Raw genomic sequence first — 20,681 nt, 5'->3', positions numbered from 1 at the left:
TTGATATTGTAATGGTGGTCTCACTGATTACATTAGAAAATATATGCTGCTACTGCCTTCCTAAAGTGCTGATAGAAAATGACCTTCCTTAAACACCTGGTATAAATCATCAGGACCTATTGCTGAACAAATTATTTATTTATTTTAATAAGCATGGCTCTATTCACAACTTTTTTCTTCTTATGTAATATTGCCAACTCTATCTTTCAAAGAATCGGTCTGTTTCATCCATGTTCATTCTCAGATTTCAGAGTATCCCTTGACACTTAATGTTTGTAGGACCTGTAATCCTGTCCTGCTTCCTTCCCTGTTAGTGAGATCCACCTTTGAAGCCTGCCTAGGACTCATTGGTTTTGGTAATCTTTTCAGAGAAGCACATTTGCTTTTGTTGACTTCTGTTTATTGACTTCCTCTCTGTTCCATTGACTTCTGTGGAAATATTTATTTCTTCTTTTTCCTGTTTAACTTTTCTATCATCTAAATTTAGACAGCTAATTGTACATTTGTCCTCTTTAATATACCCATGTAATTTTGTAAATTTCCAGTTAAACCCTGCTTCCATTACCTATCACAGGTCTTTGTGTTACTTTTATTTTCATCTAGCTGGAAATAATTTAAAAGTTCTCTTGATTACTTCTTTGATACATACTGTTTAGAAGTATGTTGTTTAATATTGAAGCATTTTTTCCAGATAATTTTCTGATACAGACATATACACAGTCTTGTTAAATTATATTGCAGTCTGACAGAATTCGTTATAAGGTTTCAGCCCTTTAAATATAGCAAATCTTAGGACCTAGAATGTGGCCTGTTTGCATGAATTTCCATATTAACTTGAAAAGATTTTGTACGTGCTGTTAATAAACAAAGTCTTCAGTAGATGTTGATTATATTCATGTGACAGATATGCAGCTGAGTTTAAGTATGTCCAAGTGGATTTTTTTGTGTGCATTGGGTCCATTTCTGATGACAGGTCTCCACCATGATAGTGAATCCATCTGTTTCTCTTTGTATTTCTGTTAGTTTTTGCCTTACATAGTTTATTTTTTTAATTTTATTCGATATATTTTTATTTACATTTCAAATGATTTCCCCTTTTCTGGTTCCCCACTCCCCAAAAGTCACATAAGCCCCCTTCCCTCCCTCTGTTCTCCCGCCCATCCCTTCCCACTTCCCTGTTCTGGTTTTGTCTTATGCTGCTACACTGGGTCTTTCCAGAACTAGGGGCCACTCCTCCATTCTTCTTGTACCTCATTTGAAGTGTGGATTATGTTTTGCATATTCCAGTTTTCCAAGCTAATATCCACTTATTAGTGAGTGCATACCATGATTGATCTTTTGAGACTGGGTTACCTCACTTAGTATGATGTTCTCCAGTTCCATCCATTTGCCTAAGAATTTCATGAATTCATTGTTTCTAATGGCTGAATAGTACTCCATTGTGTAGATATAACACATTTTTTGCATCCATTCTTCTGTTGAGGGATACCTGTGTTCTTTCCAGCTTCTGGCTATTATAAATATGGCTGCTATGAACATAGTAGAGCATGTATCCTTATTACATGCTGGGGAATCCTCTGGGTATATGCCCAGGAGTGGTATAGCAGGATCATTCGGAAGTGACATGCCCAGTTTTCTGAGGGACTGCCAGACTGATTTCCAGAGTGGTTGTACTAATTTGCAACCCCACCAGCAGTGGAGGAGTGTTCCTCTTTCTCCACATCCTCGCCAACATCTACTGTCTCCTGAGTTTTTAATCTTAGCCATTCTGACTGGTATAAGGTGAAATCTCAGGGTGGTTTTGATTTGCATTTCCCTGATGACTAGTGAAGTTGAGCATTTTTTAAGATGTTTCTCCGCCATCCGAAGTTCTTCAGGTGAGAATTCTTTAACTCTGTACCCCATTTTTTAATAGGGTTATCTGGTTTTCTGGGGTCTAACTTCTTGAGTTCTTTGTATATATTGGATATTAGCCCTCTATCTGATGTAGGGTTGGTGAAGATGTTTTCCCAATTTGTTGGTTGCCGATTTGTCCTTTTGATGGTGTCCTTTGCCTTACAGAAACTTTGTAATTTTATGAGGTCCCATTTGTCAATTCTTGATCTTAGAGCATAAGCTATTGGTGTTCTGTTCAGGAACTTTCCCCCTGTACCGATGTCCTCAAGGGTCTTCCCCAGTTTCTTTTCTATTAGCTTCAGAGTGTCTGGCTTTATATGGAGGTCCTTGATCCATTTGGAGTTGAGCTTAGTACGAGGAGACAAGGATAGATCAATTTGCATTCTTCTGCATGCTGACCTCCAGTTGAACCAGCACCATTGGATGTTTTCAGCCCCTTTGTCCAGGATCAAGTGGCCATATGTGTGTGGGTTCATTTCTGGATCTTCAATCCTGTTCCATTGATCCGCCTGCCTGTCACTGTACCAATACCATACAGTTTTTAACACTATTGCTCGGTAATATTGCTTGAGGTCAGGGATACTGATTCCCCCAGAATTTCTTTTGTTGTTGAGAATAGTTTTAGCTATCCTGGGTTTTTTGTTATTCCAGATGAATTTGAGAATTGCTCTTTCTAACTCTATGAAGAATTGAGTTGGGATTTTGATGGGTATTGCATTGAATCTGTATATTGCTTTTGGCAAAATGGCAATTTTAACTATATTAATCCTGATGATCCATGAGCATGGAAGGTTTTTCCATTTTTTGAGGTCTTCCTCTATTTCCTTCTTCAGAGTCTTGAAGTTCTTATCATATAGATCTTTCACATGTTTGATAAGAGTCACCCCAAGGTACTTTACACTGTTTGTGGCTATTGTGAAGGGTGTCATTTCCCTAATTTCTTTCTCAGCCTGATTATCCTTTGAGTATAGGAAGGCTACTGATTTGCTTGAGTTGATTTTATAACTGCCACTTGGCTGAAATTGTTTATCAGCTGTAGGAGTTCTCTAGTGGAGTTTTTTGGGTCACTTAGGTAGACTATCATGTCATCTGCAAATAATGATAGTTTGACTTCTTCCTTTCCACTTTGTATCCCTTTGACCTCCTTATGTTGTCTAATTGCCCGAGCTAGTACCTCAAGTACAATATTGAAAAGATAAGGAGAAAGGGGGCAGCCCTGTCTAGTCCCTGATTTTAGTGAGATTGCTTCAAGTTTCTCTCCATTTAATTTGATGTTGGCTACTGGTTTGCTGTATATTGCTTTTACTATGTTTAGGTATGGGCCTTGAATTCCTGTTCTTTCCAAGACTTTAAGCATGAAAGGATGCTGAATTTTGTCAAATGCTTTTTCAGCATCCAATGAAATGACCATGTGGTTTTTTTCTTTGAGTTTATGTAGTGGATTACATTGATGGATTTCTGTATATTGAACCAACCCTGCATCCCTGGGATAAAGCCTACTTGATCATGGTAGATGATCGTTTTTATGTGTTCTTGGATTCGGTTGGCAAGAATTTTATTGAGTATTTTTGCATCGATGTTCATAAGGGAAATTGGTCTGAAGTTCTCTTTCTTTGTTGGATCTTTGTGTGGTTTTGGTATCAGCGTAATTGTGGCTTCATAAAAGGAATTGGGTAGTGTTCCTTCTGTTTCTATTTTGTGGAATAGTTTGAAGAGTATTGGTATTAGGTCTTCTTTGAAGGTCTGATAGAATTCTGCACTGAAACCATCTGGTCCTGTGCTTTTTTTGGTTGGAAGACTTTCTATGACCCCTTCTATTTCTTTAGGGGTTATGGGACTGTTTAGATGATCTATTTGGTCCTGATTTAATTTTGGTATTTGGTATCTGTCTAGGAAATTGTCCATTTCCTCCAGATTCTCCAGTTGTGTTGAGTATAGGCTTTTGTAGTAGGATCTGATGATTTTTTTAATTTCCTCAGTTTCTGTTGTTATATCCCCCTTTTCATTTCTAATTTTGTTAATTCGGATACTTTCTCTGTGTCCTTTGGTCAGTCTGGCTAAGGGTCTATCTATCTTGTTGATTTTCTCAAAAAACCAGCTTCTGGATTCATTGATTCTTTGTATGGTTCTCTCTGTTTCCACTTGACTGATTTCAGCCCTGAGTTTGATGATTTCCAGTCTTCTACTCTTCCTGGGTGAATTGGCTTCTTTTTGTTCCAGGGCTTTCAGGTGTGTCCTTAAGCTGCTAATGTATGCACTCTCCATTTTCTTTTTGGAGGCACTCAGGGCTATGAGTTTTCCTCTTAGCACTGCTTTCATTGTGTCCCAAAGATTTGGGTATATTGTGCCTTCATTTTCATTAAATTCTAAAAAGTCTCTGATTTCTTTCTTTATTTCTTCTTTGGCCAAGGTGTCATTGAGTAGATTATTGTTCAGCCTCCATGTGTATGTGGGCCTTCTGTCATTTTTGTTGCCATTGAAGACCACTTTTACTCCATAGTGATCCAATAGGAGGCATGGAATTAGTTCGATCTTTTTATATTTGTTAAGGACTGTCTTGTGACCAATTATTCATTTTTGTTTGTTCTTAGAATTCCACCTCTAGTTATATTGTCCAGCTGTTCTTACACTGTTTTGTTCATCCATGATGGCCATAATATATTAATTAAAACAGTACTTATTATTCTAATCTGACAGTTCCAGCGTCCCTGTCATGTTTGATTCTGACTTGACTTGTTTTTTGTTTTTGTTTTGAACGCGCGCATGTGTGTGTGTATGTGTGGATGTATTTTTTGGGTTTTTTTGTTGTTGTTTTTGTCTTAAGATCGTACTTCATTTTTACCTTTTGTGTATTTTGTAATTTTTTTTCTTGATAGCTAGATATGAGGTACCATGTGAAAGGAACTGCTTCCTTCTGGGCTGAAGTGCTAACGTGACTTGTGATTCGGTCTGTGAACCACATAAACGTTAGTCCTTTTCATCTTTCCTGTTTTGTTGACACAATATAAGTGCTGCTGCTTAGACTTTGTCTGGTGTGCTGTGACAGTATCACCCAGATCAGGGTGGCTTCTGGCCAACTAGTTTCTGTTAAGGACAAGCCACATGTAAAACAGTGCAGCTGTTAGTCTATATTTGTGGTCTCCACAGTCCTGAGCTAAGGTTGCGACAGATCGGAAATATTTTTTAAAATAAATAAATAAACATAATTGCAAAATAAAAATTTAAAAAATTGCTTTTGTATTGAGTATGTACATACTTTTTCCTTGTTATCCCCAAACAACATACCATAATAACTTTACCTCATGTTTATTATCATACTTGGGATTTTAAGTAATCAAAACATTCAGACTATGCAAGAAAATATGTGTAGGTTGTATACAAGTACCAAACCATTTTATTTTTTTCCATGACCTAATTAACTCTTTTAAATTTATTTTTATTGTTTAATTTAGTTTAAATCCTGTTACTAACTCATTTTACATAAGAGACTTGCACATACTAATATTTGACATACTCCATACAACTATACTTGATTTTTCTTTTCTTTTCTTTTTTACCTACCTTCCTTTCTCCCTCCCTTCCTTCCTTCTTTCCTTCCTTCCTTCCTCTTCTCTTAGTTATGTTAGTATAAAATATTTTTTTACCTTTTTATTGGTTCTTTGTGAATGACACATCATGCACCCAATCCTACCTATCTCGCACTTCCCTCCTACCTGCCCTCCACCCTTGAAACTTCCCTCCAAACAGAGAAAAAAAAATCCCCTATGGAAGCTGTAGTGTGCCCCAGTGTGTCCCATAGTACACCCTCTGTCCACACTGCTTTGCTTACAAGTGTTTATTGCAAATGACTGTTGGTCTGATATGCAGCTTCTGGCTTCTGCTCCTCTATCAGTACTGGAACCTCAGTGGGATTCCTCTAGGGTATCCTATAGTTTCAGGTCTGTAGAAGCAGCCTCTTCGTGGTCTCCAGCAGTTTGTTGATGGCATAGATGTTGGGGTGGTCCAATCCAAAGCCCCAGATCTGGTCCTGAGAGGTATCTGAGCTGCTCATTCCACCACTGTCATGCTCTCATGCCCTCGGGGCCGAATCACCAGCAACCCCCTCAACCAGGGCCAGCTCTGCCCTGCCCAGGCAGGGGTAGGGCCTGCTCTCCACGGTGTTGCAGTTGGTGAGGGACATGGCCTCTTCCCACTCTCATGAGCTCAGGGCCCGCTGTCCTGCTTGCCATAGGTGGCAAGGATGAAGGTGGAGGGTGGGATATCTTCCTCACCCATGCTCCTACACAGCAGACAAGTTACAGGCCCAGCTCTCCCACCCCCATGTTCATACCCTCAGGGACGGCTTGCCTGCACCCCGCCATCAGTGTCAACTCTACTGTGCTTCCCAGGTAAGGGACAGGGCCTTCTCTCCCAAGTGCTGCACCTAGTGAGGGGCAGGGACAGCGCTCCCACCCTCGTAACAGTGGGGCTAGGTCTCCTGCCTGCTGCAGGTGGTGAGGAGCAAGCAGAGAGGAAGGTGTCTCTCCCTGGCCCACACTATATAGGAGGCACGCGGTAGGGACAGCCCTACCATGCTCATATCTCCAGGGCTGGCTCACCAGCAACTCCCACAAGTGTGGAGCCTTCTCCCAAGTATTCCAACTGGGCTAGGGGCCGGGGCAGCTCTCCTGCTCTCAAGCACCCAGGACCAGCTCTCCCATGATGTCTAAATGAGGGGTGAGACATAGCCCTCAAACATTAACATGTCCCCAAGCTCAGGCTACAGTCCAGATCAGGGACTTCTACCTGGCCTTTGGTGATAACAAGACTTCTGCTATTACAGGGCCGACCCTCAGTGGCAGCACAGACCAGGACCCCACTGTGATTCCAGGTGGTGTCATGGAACCTGACATTCACATCAGGCTGTTCTACTACTATCCTGGGGTCTACAGTTCTGCCTCTCTTCATTGTGCCCACATCCTTCTGTTTCTCTTTCTCTTCCATTTCACTACCATTTACTTGTTCCTCTTAGTAGTGTCTGGGGTCTCTTAGTGTCTGGAGCCATGTCAGGAGTAGTCTCAGGAGTGCCATGTGACACTTTTGCATCATGGCACTGAGGCAGTGTCCTCCCCCGACCCCATCAGTATACAATTGCTGTGAGTCACTCTTTTTTTTCTTCCTCTGCCATTTTATTAGGCTGCTTCCCTCAAGGATAAGTGGGGTTTAGGTTACAAACCAAGTTACAGCCGATCAAAGAGCATTTCAGCTTCTGGAAGACCACCTCTTAAGAGAATGGAAAGAGCAAGGTAATACTTTAACCAATCAACCAAGATTCAATACCATTTTTGATAATAAATCACCATTATAAGTAAAATAGAGATGATGTACTGTCAAACATCATTGGTTTAAGGAAAGCTCAAACCTTTATTCCTCAAGGTAGTAAGAACATTTTAGTAAGGCAATTTTATTTAGATATGCTTTATGTATAAGCTTATAGACTATATGAAGAAATGAAAATTTTCATACTGGTGGTTGATTTCTCAATAGTCTATTTAGGAAATATGATGGTACCCATTAAAATCCTGTTTGAATATTACGTCAGCACTATAAAAATAAGATGTATAAATTCCTGAGGTGGGTTCTAGAGTGCTTGGTAGAGTATTTGCCTGGCATAGATGAGGGTTTAATCCCTCGTACCACACATATTGCACATCCTGTATTGCAAGTTCTTAGCATAGATAAGGGCATCAGAACTTAAGAGCATTCTCTGTCTCAGCGACACAATGGATTTGAGGCCAGGATACATGAGAACCCTGTCTCCCAAAAACTGAAAAAGTATAAATTCTTTTTATAAGTTTAATTTTAGAAAATTTGAAGGTGATTAAAATAAGACTTCTACAGATGTTGGAGGTTAATACATGGAATGCCAAAATTTCAGTTATCTGATAAGGTTAATAGTTAGAAATGTCATTAATAAGACTTATATAAAGCCAAGATTTTTTTAAGGTGACCATGTTGGGGGTTTGTATTTTATATTTGTGTTGATTGTTTATGCTTATATCATAACTACTTTATTTTATTTATAGTTCTCGAATAGGAGAAACTGATGAGCTCCCAGAAATCCGTGTGGATGCAGCATCTCCTGGACCTAGAGTAACCTTTAACATCCAGGACACAGTAAGGAAGACAGTACTTGTTAGAAATTTGTGTTGCTAAGTAGTTTTTAAAATTAGAGACTTGCAGTAATATAATTTTAAAAGTAGAAATTGTCACCTGCAATGACAGGTTGTGACAGCTGAAGTATCTGCTGGCCAGCAAGCAGGTGCTGCCATAGGAGCCACAGCGCGTGCACATGGTAAAACCCATAGCTGCACGCCCTGCATGGCATTGGTGCTGGTTTTGTGTTAAGCAGTTTTTGTTAGTAAGGACCCATGTTATACTGTCTTTAATGCAGTTGTTAATGTGAAATAAATACTCATTTATGTATTAATAGTTCACAGGATATAAATAATAGAAGGATAAGGAAGGTCAGCTTCAGAGCTGCACACTATAGCACATTAAAATTTATGTTAAAATGTTTATTTGTGGATTGTTTGTTCATATTGTCTTCATTTTTGATGTTTTATTTTCTTTTCTTATCATTTTAATTAAGTTGGCAAATACAATGTGGGGAAGTTCACCACAGCCCAGCTCTCCAGGGGAAGGGTACTTTCAGGTACTGATGAAAACAACACAAAACTTTTCTTTAAAACTAATAAACTGCCCTGAAATTTTGCTTTCAAAATGTCTTCTTTTTACACTAAACTGAGACCTCAGAAATACTTTATGTAAAGATTTAAGTTTGTTGGAATTCTATTTTAATGTATATTTTATAATACCCACTTGGGTTTTATAGTTACATGTACCCTAATTTTACTTTGACCTTCAAATGTGAGGAATTTTAATCAGCTTATCCAATCAACTAAGCCAAATTTTGAAATTCTAGAACTGCAGTTTAGAAAATCAGTTACTATTAATTTGTTGATCCTGAAATCAATCTCTTTTTGATCCTAAAATCAATCTCTTTTCCTTACATTTAACTATGAAGTAAACCATTTTAAAATCAACAATCTTTGTTAAGTGCATCAAATGCAAATCAAATCTAACTCCAAATAACAAATTGATTGATCATTTTTTAAGTCACTGTAGTTCATTAGTGTTTATTAAGTGTTATATTCAGAACTGAATCTGATGGCACATGCCTGTAATTTCAGCTGCTTGACAGACTGAGGTAAAAGGAAGGGAGTGTAAGCCCGGCCTGGAGAGCTGCCTTTTGTTTTCAGTATCTGAGGCAGGGTCTCACATAGCCTAGGCTGGCATCAAGCTCACTGTATCACTGGAGACTGCCCTGAGTTCCTGGTCCTGCTGCCTCTGCCTCCCAGTGCTGAGATTATAGTCATGTGCCACTAAGCTAGTTCCCACCCTGAGAAACTTGGTGAGCTCTTATCTCTACATAAAAGCTGGGCTAGGCACATTGCTCACTAGTAGACGAATGCTATCATGCATAAAGCCCTAATTTTGATCTCTAGCACCAAAAAATAAAACTAAAAAGATCCATTTAAAAAACTGTTACATTCTGAACAGTATGAAAATGTGCTCCATAATACTTATTACTATAACTTAACATTTTAAGCTATATTTTTAACCTGAATGTATCATTAAACTAGACATATATATAAACTACTAATGTATGTATGTGCATATGTATATATTCTACACACAGCACCAGATATCTAATCTTCCTTAAAAATTTTCTTTTACCTTATAGTTAAAAACAAAAAAAGGAAAAGAAAAAGAAAACTGACAATCACTCCAAATAGGTTTCCTTGTCTTTATTCTTTCAGACTTAAGTCTCAATATACATCCCATAGTTGTACTGTGTTTAGTCAAACTGTATTTGATCTCAAAGCAATTAGAGTTTAATACAGGGCCTGGAGACATGGCTCAGCAGTTAAGAGCACTTGCTGCTCTTGGGGAAGACTTGAGTCTTCTCAGCACCCATATGGTGCCTCATTACCATGTATAACTCCAGTTCCAGAGAATCTGATCTCTTCTTCTGATCTCTGTAGGCTCCTGCACACATGTGGTACATATAATATGCTCAGGCACATACACAGAGAAGAGTTTTTTTTAAAAAAAATGAATGATAATACTAAGTTTGACAAAGATTTACCATTTTAAAATGAACTTGAAAAATGAGTCATGTATATGAATTTAAATGGATTTTCTAGTTAAAAGACTTTTTGAGTTTTGGGGTTTTTTGTTTTGCTTTGGTTTGGTTTTTTTTGGGGGGGGGTTGTTTGTTTTTATGTTTTTGTTTTTTTGTTTTTTGTTTTGTTTGTTTGTTTGTTTGTTTTTTGTTTGTTTGTTTGTTTGTCCTACTGAGGATTGAATCCAAGGCCTCACACATACCAAACAAACCAATACTTTATATCTGCAGTTATAATCAGAGAATTCTTACTGGTCCCAACTTTTGGTGAGCCAGAGAGATGTTTCAGTGAGAATGCTTACTACCAAGCTTGTCAGCTTAGTTTTAATCCCTAGATCCACATGGGAGAAAACCAGCTAGCTTAAATTGTTTTCTGACCTCCACAAGTACATTTTGGCACATGTATGCACTCTGCCCCTCTGCACATACATACACAATTAATTAAATGTAAAAATATTTGAAGATAACTCAAGTCCTAATTTTAGATAAAAATATATTCCTTTATTATTTAAAAAAGTATATTCCTATTTATTTAAAAAAACTTAAATTAGATAGCATGAAATTAGATATTAGACTTGGCAGTTATAAATTGGAAAATAGATTATGAATGTATGATTTCATATAAAATAAATATCAAGCAAAGAGATTATCTTTTACAAAAATTGATCAACTTTAAAAATTGGTGGTGCATGCCTTTTATCCCAGCACTTGGGAGACAGAGGCAGGTGGATTTCTGAGTTTGAGGTCAGCCTGGTCTACAGAGTAAGTTCCAGGATAGCAAGGGCTATTCAGAGAAACCCTGTCTTGAAAAAACCAAAAACAAAAAAAAAAAACAAAAAATTAAAAGATGTTCTGAAAAATCCATTCATTTACTCACTTATCTTTTAAAGGGAAAAATACCTGATTTCTACAAATGTTTAATGCTTTGTTTGCATGATTTTACTATGAATCTTACAGTAGCATCTACTACTTTTTCATAATAAAAATCACATCACCTTGCCAGCTGCATTTAATCAGGGCTACTCATTTCAGACGATACTGGAGCAGCACTGTTTAGACAGGAAACTGAGATCAGTTCATAGCAAGGTTGCACACTTCACAACTGGCTTGCCCATCAGTGGTGGCACATACCTTTAATCCCAACACTTGGGAAGCAGAGAAAGGCAGAATGGTTTCTCTTGAGTTTGAGGCCAGCAGGGTTAGAGCAGAGTTAGTTCCTGGACAGCCAGGTGTACACAAGGAAACCTGGCCTTGAAAAACTAAAAAAAGAAAGAAAGGAAAAGAAACAGTGGACTCCAGCAGTTTATTTAAAATACAGCATGGTTAAGTTTGAGTAATTAATACATGTTTTATTACTCAAATGTTTACACATCTTTTGTCAATCCATGAAAGTTCAATTTTTAAAGATTTGTCCACAAAACTTTGTCTTAAAAAAATATCTTTACTAACAGTCACTGTGCTCGTGCTGAATTGTTCTGTTCTGATTTATATTTGATTGTTTCTTTACACTTAATCTGCTTCCACTTTCTGTGTACCAATTAAGCATGATGCTCTATGTTCCTATAAAGTAAAATTTCACTGTGATTTTGTTTTGAAGTGTCAGTGGTAACTTGACCTGTTTCTTCCTTGATATGCCATTTCATATGTTCACAAGTCTGACCTTCCTTTCAGTTCACAGTGAGGAAATTCAAATCAGAGATTCTAAAATGTTTAAACTTACATCTTTCATATTTTTAGTTTTGTTCTTTTTAATTGAGAGAGAACTTGAAATACAACCTGATTTATATTTTCTCTTTTGTAATCAGTTTCCAGAGGAGACAGAACTGGATCTTTTGTCAGTAACAATTGAAGGTCCATCACATTACTCATCAAATAGTGAAGGGTCCTGTTCAGTATTCAGCTCTCCCAGAACCACAGGCGGTTTTTCTCCAAGTATTCCTTTCCAGTCAGAAGATAGCCGAAGGGATGACAGTCTGTCTTCTACCAGTGAGGACTCTGAGAAAGAGGAGAAGGATGAAGACCGTGAGAGGGAAAGGTTTTACATTTACAGGAAACCCTCGTGAGTAGCCATGTTCTGTAAGATCTTTAGGGGGTAGGTCAGAATCTAGAAGTGAATTGAAGGTATTCTATCCAGTCTCACAGTTAACAAGCCAAGCATGATATCTATTCCTCAGACCTGGGGGCAGGAGGCTCAGGAGCTTACGGTCCTCCTGGACTACATGGCAGGCTCTGCTCCAGCCTGGGCTACATGTGGATCTGTTGTAAATATAAAATCATAATAATAACAATAAAAAATTAGCAAAAAAGTATTCATTTTTAAGTAATACTATGATACTGAACTATAATTTCTAATGTGATTTAACTTTATATGGTGCTATTTTCTTCTAAATATAAATGGGTTTATTTATGTTGCTTTAATTATTTCTCCATGATAATACTTGTCAATAAAACAAACATAGAAATGTGGTTATAAGCTATAATATAGAAGAAATCAATATTCCTCCAGGGCTTAATAAAAATAAAAGGAGACCCTAAAAGATATCATATAGTTGAGAAAATAGTAATAGTAAAGGAAAGTGTATCAATGGATGGGGATTTTAAATCATTCTTGGAAGAAATGAAAATAGAGTGTTGATGAAACAAAAGGCAGATGGATGGATAGATAGATAATAGATAGATAGATAGATAGATAATAGATAGATAGATCTACATATATAAAGTCTTACTCAGAAATGTGCCCTCATGAGGAGCTAGAAGGACCTTTCAAATTTACCCACTTCTAAAGCCTGATCCACTGCAACTGTGGCAATAAGATTAAGAGTTTCCACTGTTGCCATCTCAGTCTTCTTACTGAGCTCAGGGGATTCCTGCACCCTTACTCCAGAGTGAAACCACTTGCTTTGGAACCTTTCATATTAGCATATTTTAGCCTATTCCTTTACTTACTGAAGTATAGCTTTAGATAACCGTCAAAGAATTATAATTCAAATCTGCTGTCTTAAAGGTTTAAAAAATATGAAGTAACTTTTATGTGCTCATTTGATTATTGGATTGAGTATAGAATTATTTTCTAAGAATTAATGTTTCTTTTAAGAAAATGATTGTCATCTAGCACCAGTATTTAGCATTTGTTGTTTGTAATCTTCTCAATTCTGTCAGTGTAAATTACCCTTCCTTTTCTAAGTGTCTGTGTGTATGTGTACTTCTGCAGGGACCAGATGGGTGTCAGATCCCTGGAACTAGAGTTTCTCAAGGTTGTGAGCTGCCATGTAGGGTCTGGGAATTGAACCTAGGTCCTCTAGAAGAGTAATGCTTTTAACTGCTGAGCCATCTCTCCAGTATGCATATTTTTTTTTAACAGTAGCTCTCTGGGTCAAACAATCGCTTCCATTGGGTAGAATGTGTATCTCTTTTGTTTTTACACTTCTCATTTCAAAAAAAAAATGATTTTTTTCTGATTTTGTGATCTTTTCCACGTGTCCACCTTGATCACTTTTCTGTTTTCGTTAGTCACGAACACTGAGCATGAGATGTACCCTTCATTGATATCTGATGGGTAGTGCAGCACTGGCCTCTGTGGCCAGGGTGGCACAGCAGGTTTTCTAGAGCCCATCTTGAGTAAATGAGACATGATGGTGTTTGTTAGCAGTTCCTTGTGGTACCTGTTATTCCATTCCTTGCTTCTGTGATTTTTGACTTTCAAAAAGGAATCATGTTATATCTGTTCTTCTTTGATCTTGGTTAGTATTAGCTTGTTGAATACTTTCTATGAGCTTATAAATAAATAAAATTTCTTCAAAGACATATTCATATAACATTGGGAAATAGTTCACTAAGCAGACGTCAATTGACTCTAACGTCCTTGTTTTCTGCAGACATACCTCTCGGAAGAAAGCGACAGGCTTTGCTGCTGTTCACCAGCTACTTACTGAGCGCTGGCCTACAACCCCAGTCAACCGAAGTCTTAGTGGCACAGCGACTGAGAGAAATATTGACTTTGAACTTGATATACGAGTTGAAATTGACAGTGGAAAATGTGTGCTTCACCCAACCACCCTTCTGCAGGAGCATGATGATATAAGTTTAAGAAGGTAAGAGACTGCCTGGGCGGTGGTGGCGCACACCTATAATCTCAGCACTCTGGAAGGCAGAGGCAGGCAGATTTCTGAGTTCGTGGCCAGCCTGGTCTACAGAGTGAGTTCCAGGACAGCCAAAGCTATACAGAGAAACCCTGTCTCCAAAAAACAAGAATGAATGAATAAATAAGTAAATAAATAAACAAACAAACAAATAAATAAATAAATAAGAAGGTAAGAGACTGCCTAGAAAAATTATATGGGATTTATTAGTCAGAAACACTGTTCATATATCATGAATTATCACAAACTTTCCCCATCCAACACTACAAATTTTAGCTGATTGAAGTTACAGTATTCATTTGCATAACATAGTTCATTAAAACAAACCTCTTTTCTGACAATTAAAGCAGATATCTTATTTAGAATCTGGGAAAATTGTTAATTAAAATAGATCTATAGACCCGGTATTTTAGCTCAGTGGTAGAGTGTGTATATATCATGTAAGCACAGGATTCAATCCCCAGTAGTAGTGTTCAAGTGCGCGCGCGCGCACACACACACACACACACAAATATGCATGCACTCACACACACATGCAGAAACACATGCACAGGCATGCACACACAAAGATATAAGTAAAGAATTCTTTGGAATTCTTTCAACAAGCCCGAATTTCTGTCTTGCCCCTCTTTGTATTGATTGAAAAGATTTCTGTTTTGAGAATACTGCAGGACTCTTAAGAATTTTGATATGTTTATAAAGAAAGACTGGAAGCAGTTATGCAAATAGGCCCTACCTATATTGAACACAAATAAAGCCTAACTAAATAGAAATATTCAAGGTGTAACTTCAGGATTACCATGAAATGATGACATAAACATTTAATATTGGATTTTGGTTGTGTTTTTTGGGGTATGTGTGTTCACACATATGTTCTAGTGTGCGCTTTTATGTATGAAGATCAGACTCAACCTGGGATATTGATTCTCAGATGATGTCCACTTTGTTTTCTGAGACAGTCTTTCACCAGCTCAGAGCTCACCATGCAGGCTAAGCTGGCTGGCCAGAGAGCCTGAGGTGTCCCCACCCAGTACTAGGATTACAAGGGTGTATCACCATGATTTATTCTCCAGGGCTGTGTGTCTCAAACTAAGGTCCTCAAGATTGTTGCTGCAAATTCTGTCCTGCGTGAGCTATTTCTTCAGCTCTTTCTTTGAATATTTCTTCTCCTTTTTTCCTTCTTTCCTGGTCAAAAAAATTAATTATGAAAGTAATCTGTTGAGGGATACCTGGGTTCTTTCCAGCATCTGGCAATTATAAATAGGGCTGCTATGAACATAGTAGAGCATGTATCCTTATTACATGGTGGGGAATCCTCTGAATATATGCCCAGGAGTGGTATAGCAGGATCTTCTGGAAGTGAGGTGCCCAGTTTTCGGAGGAACCGCCAGACTGATTTCCAGAGTGGTTGTACCAATTTGCAACCCCACCAGCAGTGGAGGAGTGTTCCTCTTTCTCCACATCCTCTCCAACACCTGCTGTCTCCTGAATTTTTAATCTTAGCCATTCTGACTGGTGTAAGATGAAATCTTAGGGTTGTTTTGATTTGCATTTCCCTAATGACTAATGAATTTGAGCATTTTTTAAGATGCTTCTCTGCCATCCGAAGTTCTTCAGGTGAGAATTCTTTGTTTAACTCTGTACCCCATTTTTTAATAGGGTTGTTCGGTTTTCTGGAGTCTAACTTCTTGAGTTCTTTATATATATTGGATATTAGCCCTCTATCTGATGTAGGATTGGTGAAGATCTTTTCCCAATTTGTTGGTTGCCGATCTGTCCTCTTGATGGTGTCCTTTGCCTTACAGAAACTCTGTAACCTTATGAGGTCCCATTTGTCAATTCTTGCTCTTAGAGCATACGCTATTGGTGTTCTGTTCAGAAACTTTCTCCCTGTACCGATGTCCTCAAGGGTCTTCCCCAGTTTCTTCTCTATTAGCTTCAGAGTGTCTGGCTTTATGTGGAGGTCCTTGATCCATTTGGATTTGAGCTTAGTACAAGGGGACAGGATGGATCAATTCGCATTCTTCTGCATGCTGACCTACTGTTGAACCAGCACCATTTGTTGAAAAGGCTATCTTTTTTCCATTGGATGTTTTCAGCCTCTTTGTCGAGGATCAAGTGGCCATAGGTGTGTGGGTTCATTTCTCGATCTTCAATCCTGTTCCATTGATCCTCCTGCCTGTCACTGTACCAATACCATGCAGTTTTTAACACTATTGCTCTGTAGTATTGCTTGAGGTCAGGGATACTGATTCCCCCAGATTTTCTTTTGTTGCTGAGAATAGTTTTAGCTATCCTGGGTTTTTTGTTGTTCCAGATGAATTTGATAATTGCTCTTTCTAACTCTGTGAAGAATTGAGTTGGGATTTTGATGGGTATTACATTGAATCTGTATAGTGCTTTAGGCAAAATGGCCATTTTAACTATATTGATTCTGCCGATCCATGAGCATGGGAGGTTTTCCCATTTTTTGAGGTCTTTTTCCATTTCCTTCTTCAGAGTCTTGAAGTTCTTGTCATACAGATCTTTCACATGTTTGGTAAGAGTCACCCCAAGATACTTTATACTGTTTGTGGCTATTGTGAAGGGGGTCATTTCCCTAATTTCTTTCTCAGCCTGCTTATCCTTTGAGTATAGGAAGGCCACTGATTTGCTGGAGTTGATTTTATAACCTGCCACTTTGCTGAAGTTGTTTATCAGCTGTAGGAGCTCTCTAGTGGAGTTCTTTGGGTCACTTAAGTAGACGATCCTGTCGTCTGCAAATAATGATAGTTTGACTTCTTCCTTTCCAATTTGTATCCCTTTGACCTCCTTATGTTGTCGAATTGCCCGAGCTAGTACCTCAAGTACAATATTGAAAAGATAAGGAGAAAGGGGGCAGCCTTGTCTAGTCCCTGATTTCAGTGGAATTGCTTCAAGTTTCTCTCCATTTAGTTTGATGCTGGCTACCGGTTTGCTGTATATTGCTTTTACTATGTTTAGGTATGGGCCTTGAATTCCTGTTCTCTCCAAGACTTTAAGCATGAAGGGATGCTGAATTTTGTCAAATGCTTTTTCAGCATCCAATGAAATGACCATGTGGTTTTGTTCTTTGAGTTTGTTTATGTAGTGGATTGTATTGATGGATTTCCATATGTTGAACCAACCCTGCATTCCTGGGATAAAGCCTACTTGATCATGGTGGATGATCGTTTTGATGTGTTCTTGGATTCGGTTGGCAAGAATTTTATTGAGTATTTTTGCATCTATGTTTATAAGGGGAAAATGTGGTATATCTACACAATGGAGTACTATTCAGCCATTAGAAACAATGAATTCATGAAATTCTTAGGCAAATGGATGGAGCTAGAGAACATCATACTAAGTGAGGTAACCCAGACTCAAAAGGTAAATCATGGTATGCACTCACTAATAAGTGGTTATTAACCTAGAAAACTGGAATACCCAAAACATAATCCACACATCAAATGAGATACAAGAAGAAAGGAGGAGTGGCCCCTGGTTCTGGAAAGACTCAGTGAAACAGTATTTGGCAAAACCAGAACGGGGAAGTGGGAAGGGGTGGGAGGGAGGACAGGGGAAGAGAAGGGGGCTTACCGGACTTTTGGGGAGTGGGGGGGCTAGAAAAGGGGAAACCATTTGAAATGTAAATAAATTATATCGAATAAAAAAAAAAAGAAAGTAATCTGGCAGTTACTAGTGAGTGAAAGGATAGAAATGTAGCTAAGAATGTCAGGTTATAACAGCTGTTGAAATAGATAATGAAGGTTCCCCATCCCAACCCCTTGATTTTTATGTCTAAAATAAAGTACTTTAATGATCAGTCAAATAATATTTTTATAAAATGAGAGAATAAAAATACTTTAGACAAGTATAGTATCTTATAAGAGTAATAATGCTGCTTTAAGAATGGCTGGCAGACTGTTTTAATTGAACCATAACAGACGACTGTGTCTGGCTGTATTTGGTTCACCTATTATGTTTAAGTGACACAGGTGTGAATTTAGAAAAGAATAGGGCAGCTGTGCATGGCACACTTGTAATCCCAGCATTCGGAAAGTAGAGGCGGGAAAATGCCTGGTCTTCTTACCATGACTCTGTTATGAACAAAGAATACTCACATAAATAAATAGTGATAGCTAGTTTTAAGACATATAACATTATTATTATTATTCCTCTAAGATATTAACCACTCGTCCTTTTCTTAAATGTTTCCTTTTTAAAATATTTTGATTTAGATTTTTTTAATCTACCCCTGCCCTTTTTTTTTTCCCCTGTAGGAGTTATGATAGAAGTTCTAGGAGTTTAGATCAAGATTCTCCTTCAAAAAAGAAAAAATTTCAAACGAATTATGCTTCAACCACCCACTTAATGACTGGCAAGAAAGTACCATCCTCTCTGCAGACAAAGCCCAGTGACTTAGAAACAACAGTATTTTACATTCCTGGAGTAGATGTAAAGGTAAAAACTGAATTGTATAGAATTAGAGACTAGAATATTAACAGTTTATTTTCTACTAAATATTTTTCTTTTGCTTATTTTGTTAATGATGAAATTTTCTGACTTATTCAATGTAGCCATAGTCTGAATATAATAGTATCTAAATTGTGGCTTACCATTTATTCATAGTAGGCTTGCTAAACCTTGCCTTCTATAATTTCAGTAAACAATAACATATTTTTTTTAATTTCTAAAATTGTCAAATGTTAGGCCATTAAGCTTAAAAGAATGTTAAAGACAATTTGGATTAAGCTATTTAATTTTAAAAATGTAAAAGCCAAGTACTTTCCAGAACCTTACTTATAAGCAGAAACTAAATCTTCGGGCTCCTGAACCAGTATTCCTCCCAACTACACCTTCTGTGTTTCATGGTATTTCCTCATCTGCAAAATTTTGATTTTGATTTTTTTAATACAGTTGCATTACAATTCTAAGACACTAAAGACCGAATCACCTAACGCCTCCAGAGGATCTTCCTTGCCTAGAACTCTCTCCAAAGAGTCCAAGCTGTATGGTATGAAAGATAACGCAGCATCTCCTTCTCCTCCTCCTTTACCTTGCACTGTCCAGAGCAAGACTAACACCTTACTTCCTCCCCAGCCCCCACCTATTCCCGCAGGTACTTAAGAGGCTATACTGTGTATCTGTCATGTTTTCTTAATTTTCTTAATTTGCTTGCTCTGTTGAGATTCTTTAATTCCTCTGTTTAAGAAAGGCTATAGACTTGTCAGTAATGACTATAAAATCCATATGTAAAAGTATAGGACAACTACTTTAGATTCTTTTTTCAATTTTTATTATTTTAGAATATTTGTAATAAATAAACCACATTTTTAGAACAATGTATATTTGCCAGAGAGTAGTTCATATGGTTTAAGTTTGGGAGCTGTGATCAGCTAGGATCATATTTACACATTTATGAGCACACTGGTATTATCTGCAATTATTAATTATCTGTTGTGACTTAACCTATTACCCAAAATGTACAGCCTTAATCACATGGCCTATTAAAAAATAAAACAAACAAACAAAAATACCAAGAGCCGTTTCTCAACTTACAATCTTTTATGAGATTGAAGTCAAGATGCTAGCTAGGTAACTTGAATACTTGACTATACTAGAAAGATCTTCCAGTCATGTTCTAGTCATGTGAATGGCTTACTGGTACCCCAATTCCACCCCATGTGGACATCACCACTGGCTTGGGAATATTTTTATGATATTACAGTTAACAACCTTTGGGTGGGATGATTAAAGGAAAAGCTGACTGAACCTGCAAAACTTAATACCTTAGCTTTAAAAGTCTTACCTTTACAGTTTCTTATTGATTATACAGGCCGTAGAGGACAGGAACTAGAGCCTGAAAGCCTGCAAGGATTCTTGGAAAGCATCTAAGAAATGGATATCATAGCACATGCATGATACTTTACACACACAACACACACTAGAATTTCTATCATAGGGACTGTAAGAACTATGCAAGAATTATTGAAGAAGTTTCATTTAGAAATTTCACATAATATGTAAACCCTTTAAAGTAGTCAGTAAAGAATTATGACAATAATGCCTAGCTAGTGCTTACCACTTTCCATTGACAAAGTATAGCTAGATCCATTAAGAATGAGGCACATACCAGTATTACATTTTATAAATGGACAAAATTAGGGAGGGCATATAGATTTAGGGCATTTTCCTATATTTATACAATTAATTTTCAAATTGGAGATCAAAAACAAAGCTATGACTTCGTTGGGTACTTTAATGCATTTTATAAAGCAGAAATAGTTGACTAGGAAGAATGAAAGAGTCACGGTCTCCTACGTAGAGACCTGTTGTCAGTGTGTACATACTAAGCATAAGAAAGCCAAAGGCTGTGATACCTTCTCTTCACTTCCCACTGATTTATATTAGTTGAGATT

General features: G+C 37.6%; 1 protein-coding gene across 9 annotated transcripts in view; it reads left to right on the top strand.

Annotated features, from left to right (window-relative positions):
- Bltp1 (bridge-like lipid transfer protein family member 1) overlaps positions 1-20,681 on the top strand; it is a 204,637-nt gene that overhangs the window by 163,584 nt on the left and 20,372 nt on the right. For 6 of the 9 annotated variants that reach the window (XM_052180612.1, XM_052180611.1, XM_052180619.1 and 3 more), the window contains 7 exons: positions 7,072-7,181; positions 7,962-8,052; positions 8,528-8,590; positions 11,929-12,182; positions 13,999-14,214; positions 18,543-18,723; positions 19,180-19,381. In XM_052180612.1, coding sequence (XP_052036572.1) covers positions 7,072-7,181; positions 7,962-8,052; positions 8,528-8,590; positions 11,929-12,182; positions 13,999-14,214; positions 18,543-18,723; positions 19,180-19,381 — 1,117 coding nt within the window. The remainder of the gene's footprint in view (positions 1-7,071; positions 7,182-7,961; positions 8,053-8,527; positions 8,591-11,928; positions 12,183-13,998; positions 14,215-18,542; positions 18,724-19,179; positions 19,382-20,681) is intronic. The other 3 variants (XM_052180617.1, XM_052180615.1, XM_052180618.1) reach the window with 2 other exon arrangements.

This window comes from Apodemus sylvaticus, chromosome 4 (assembly GCF_947179515.1).
Source record: "Apodemus sylvaticus chromosome 4, mApoSyl1.1, whole genome shotgun sequence".
Lineage (NCBI taxonomy): Eukaryota > Metazoa > Chordata > Mammalia > Rodentia > Muridae > Apodemus > Apodemus sylvaticus.
This window is presented reverse-complemented; position numbering and strand designations above follow the sequence as displayed.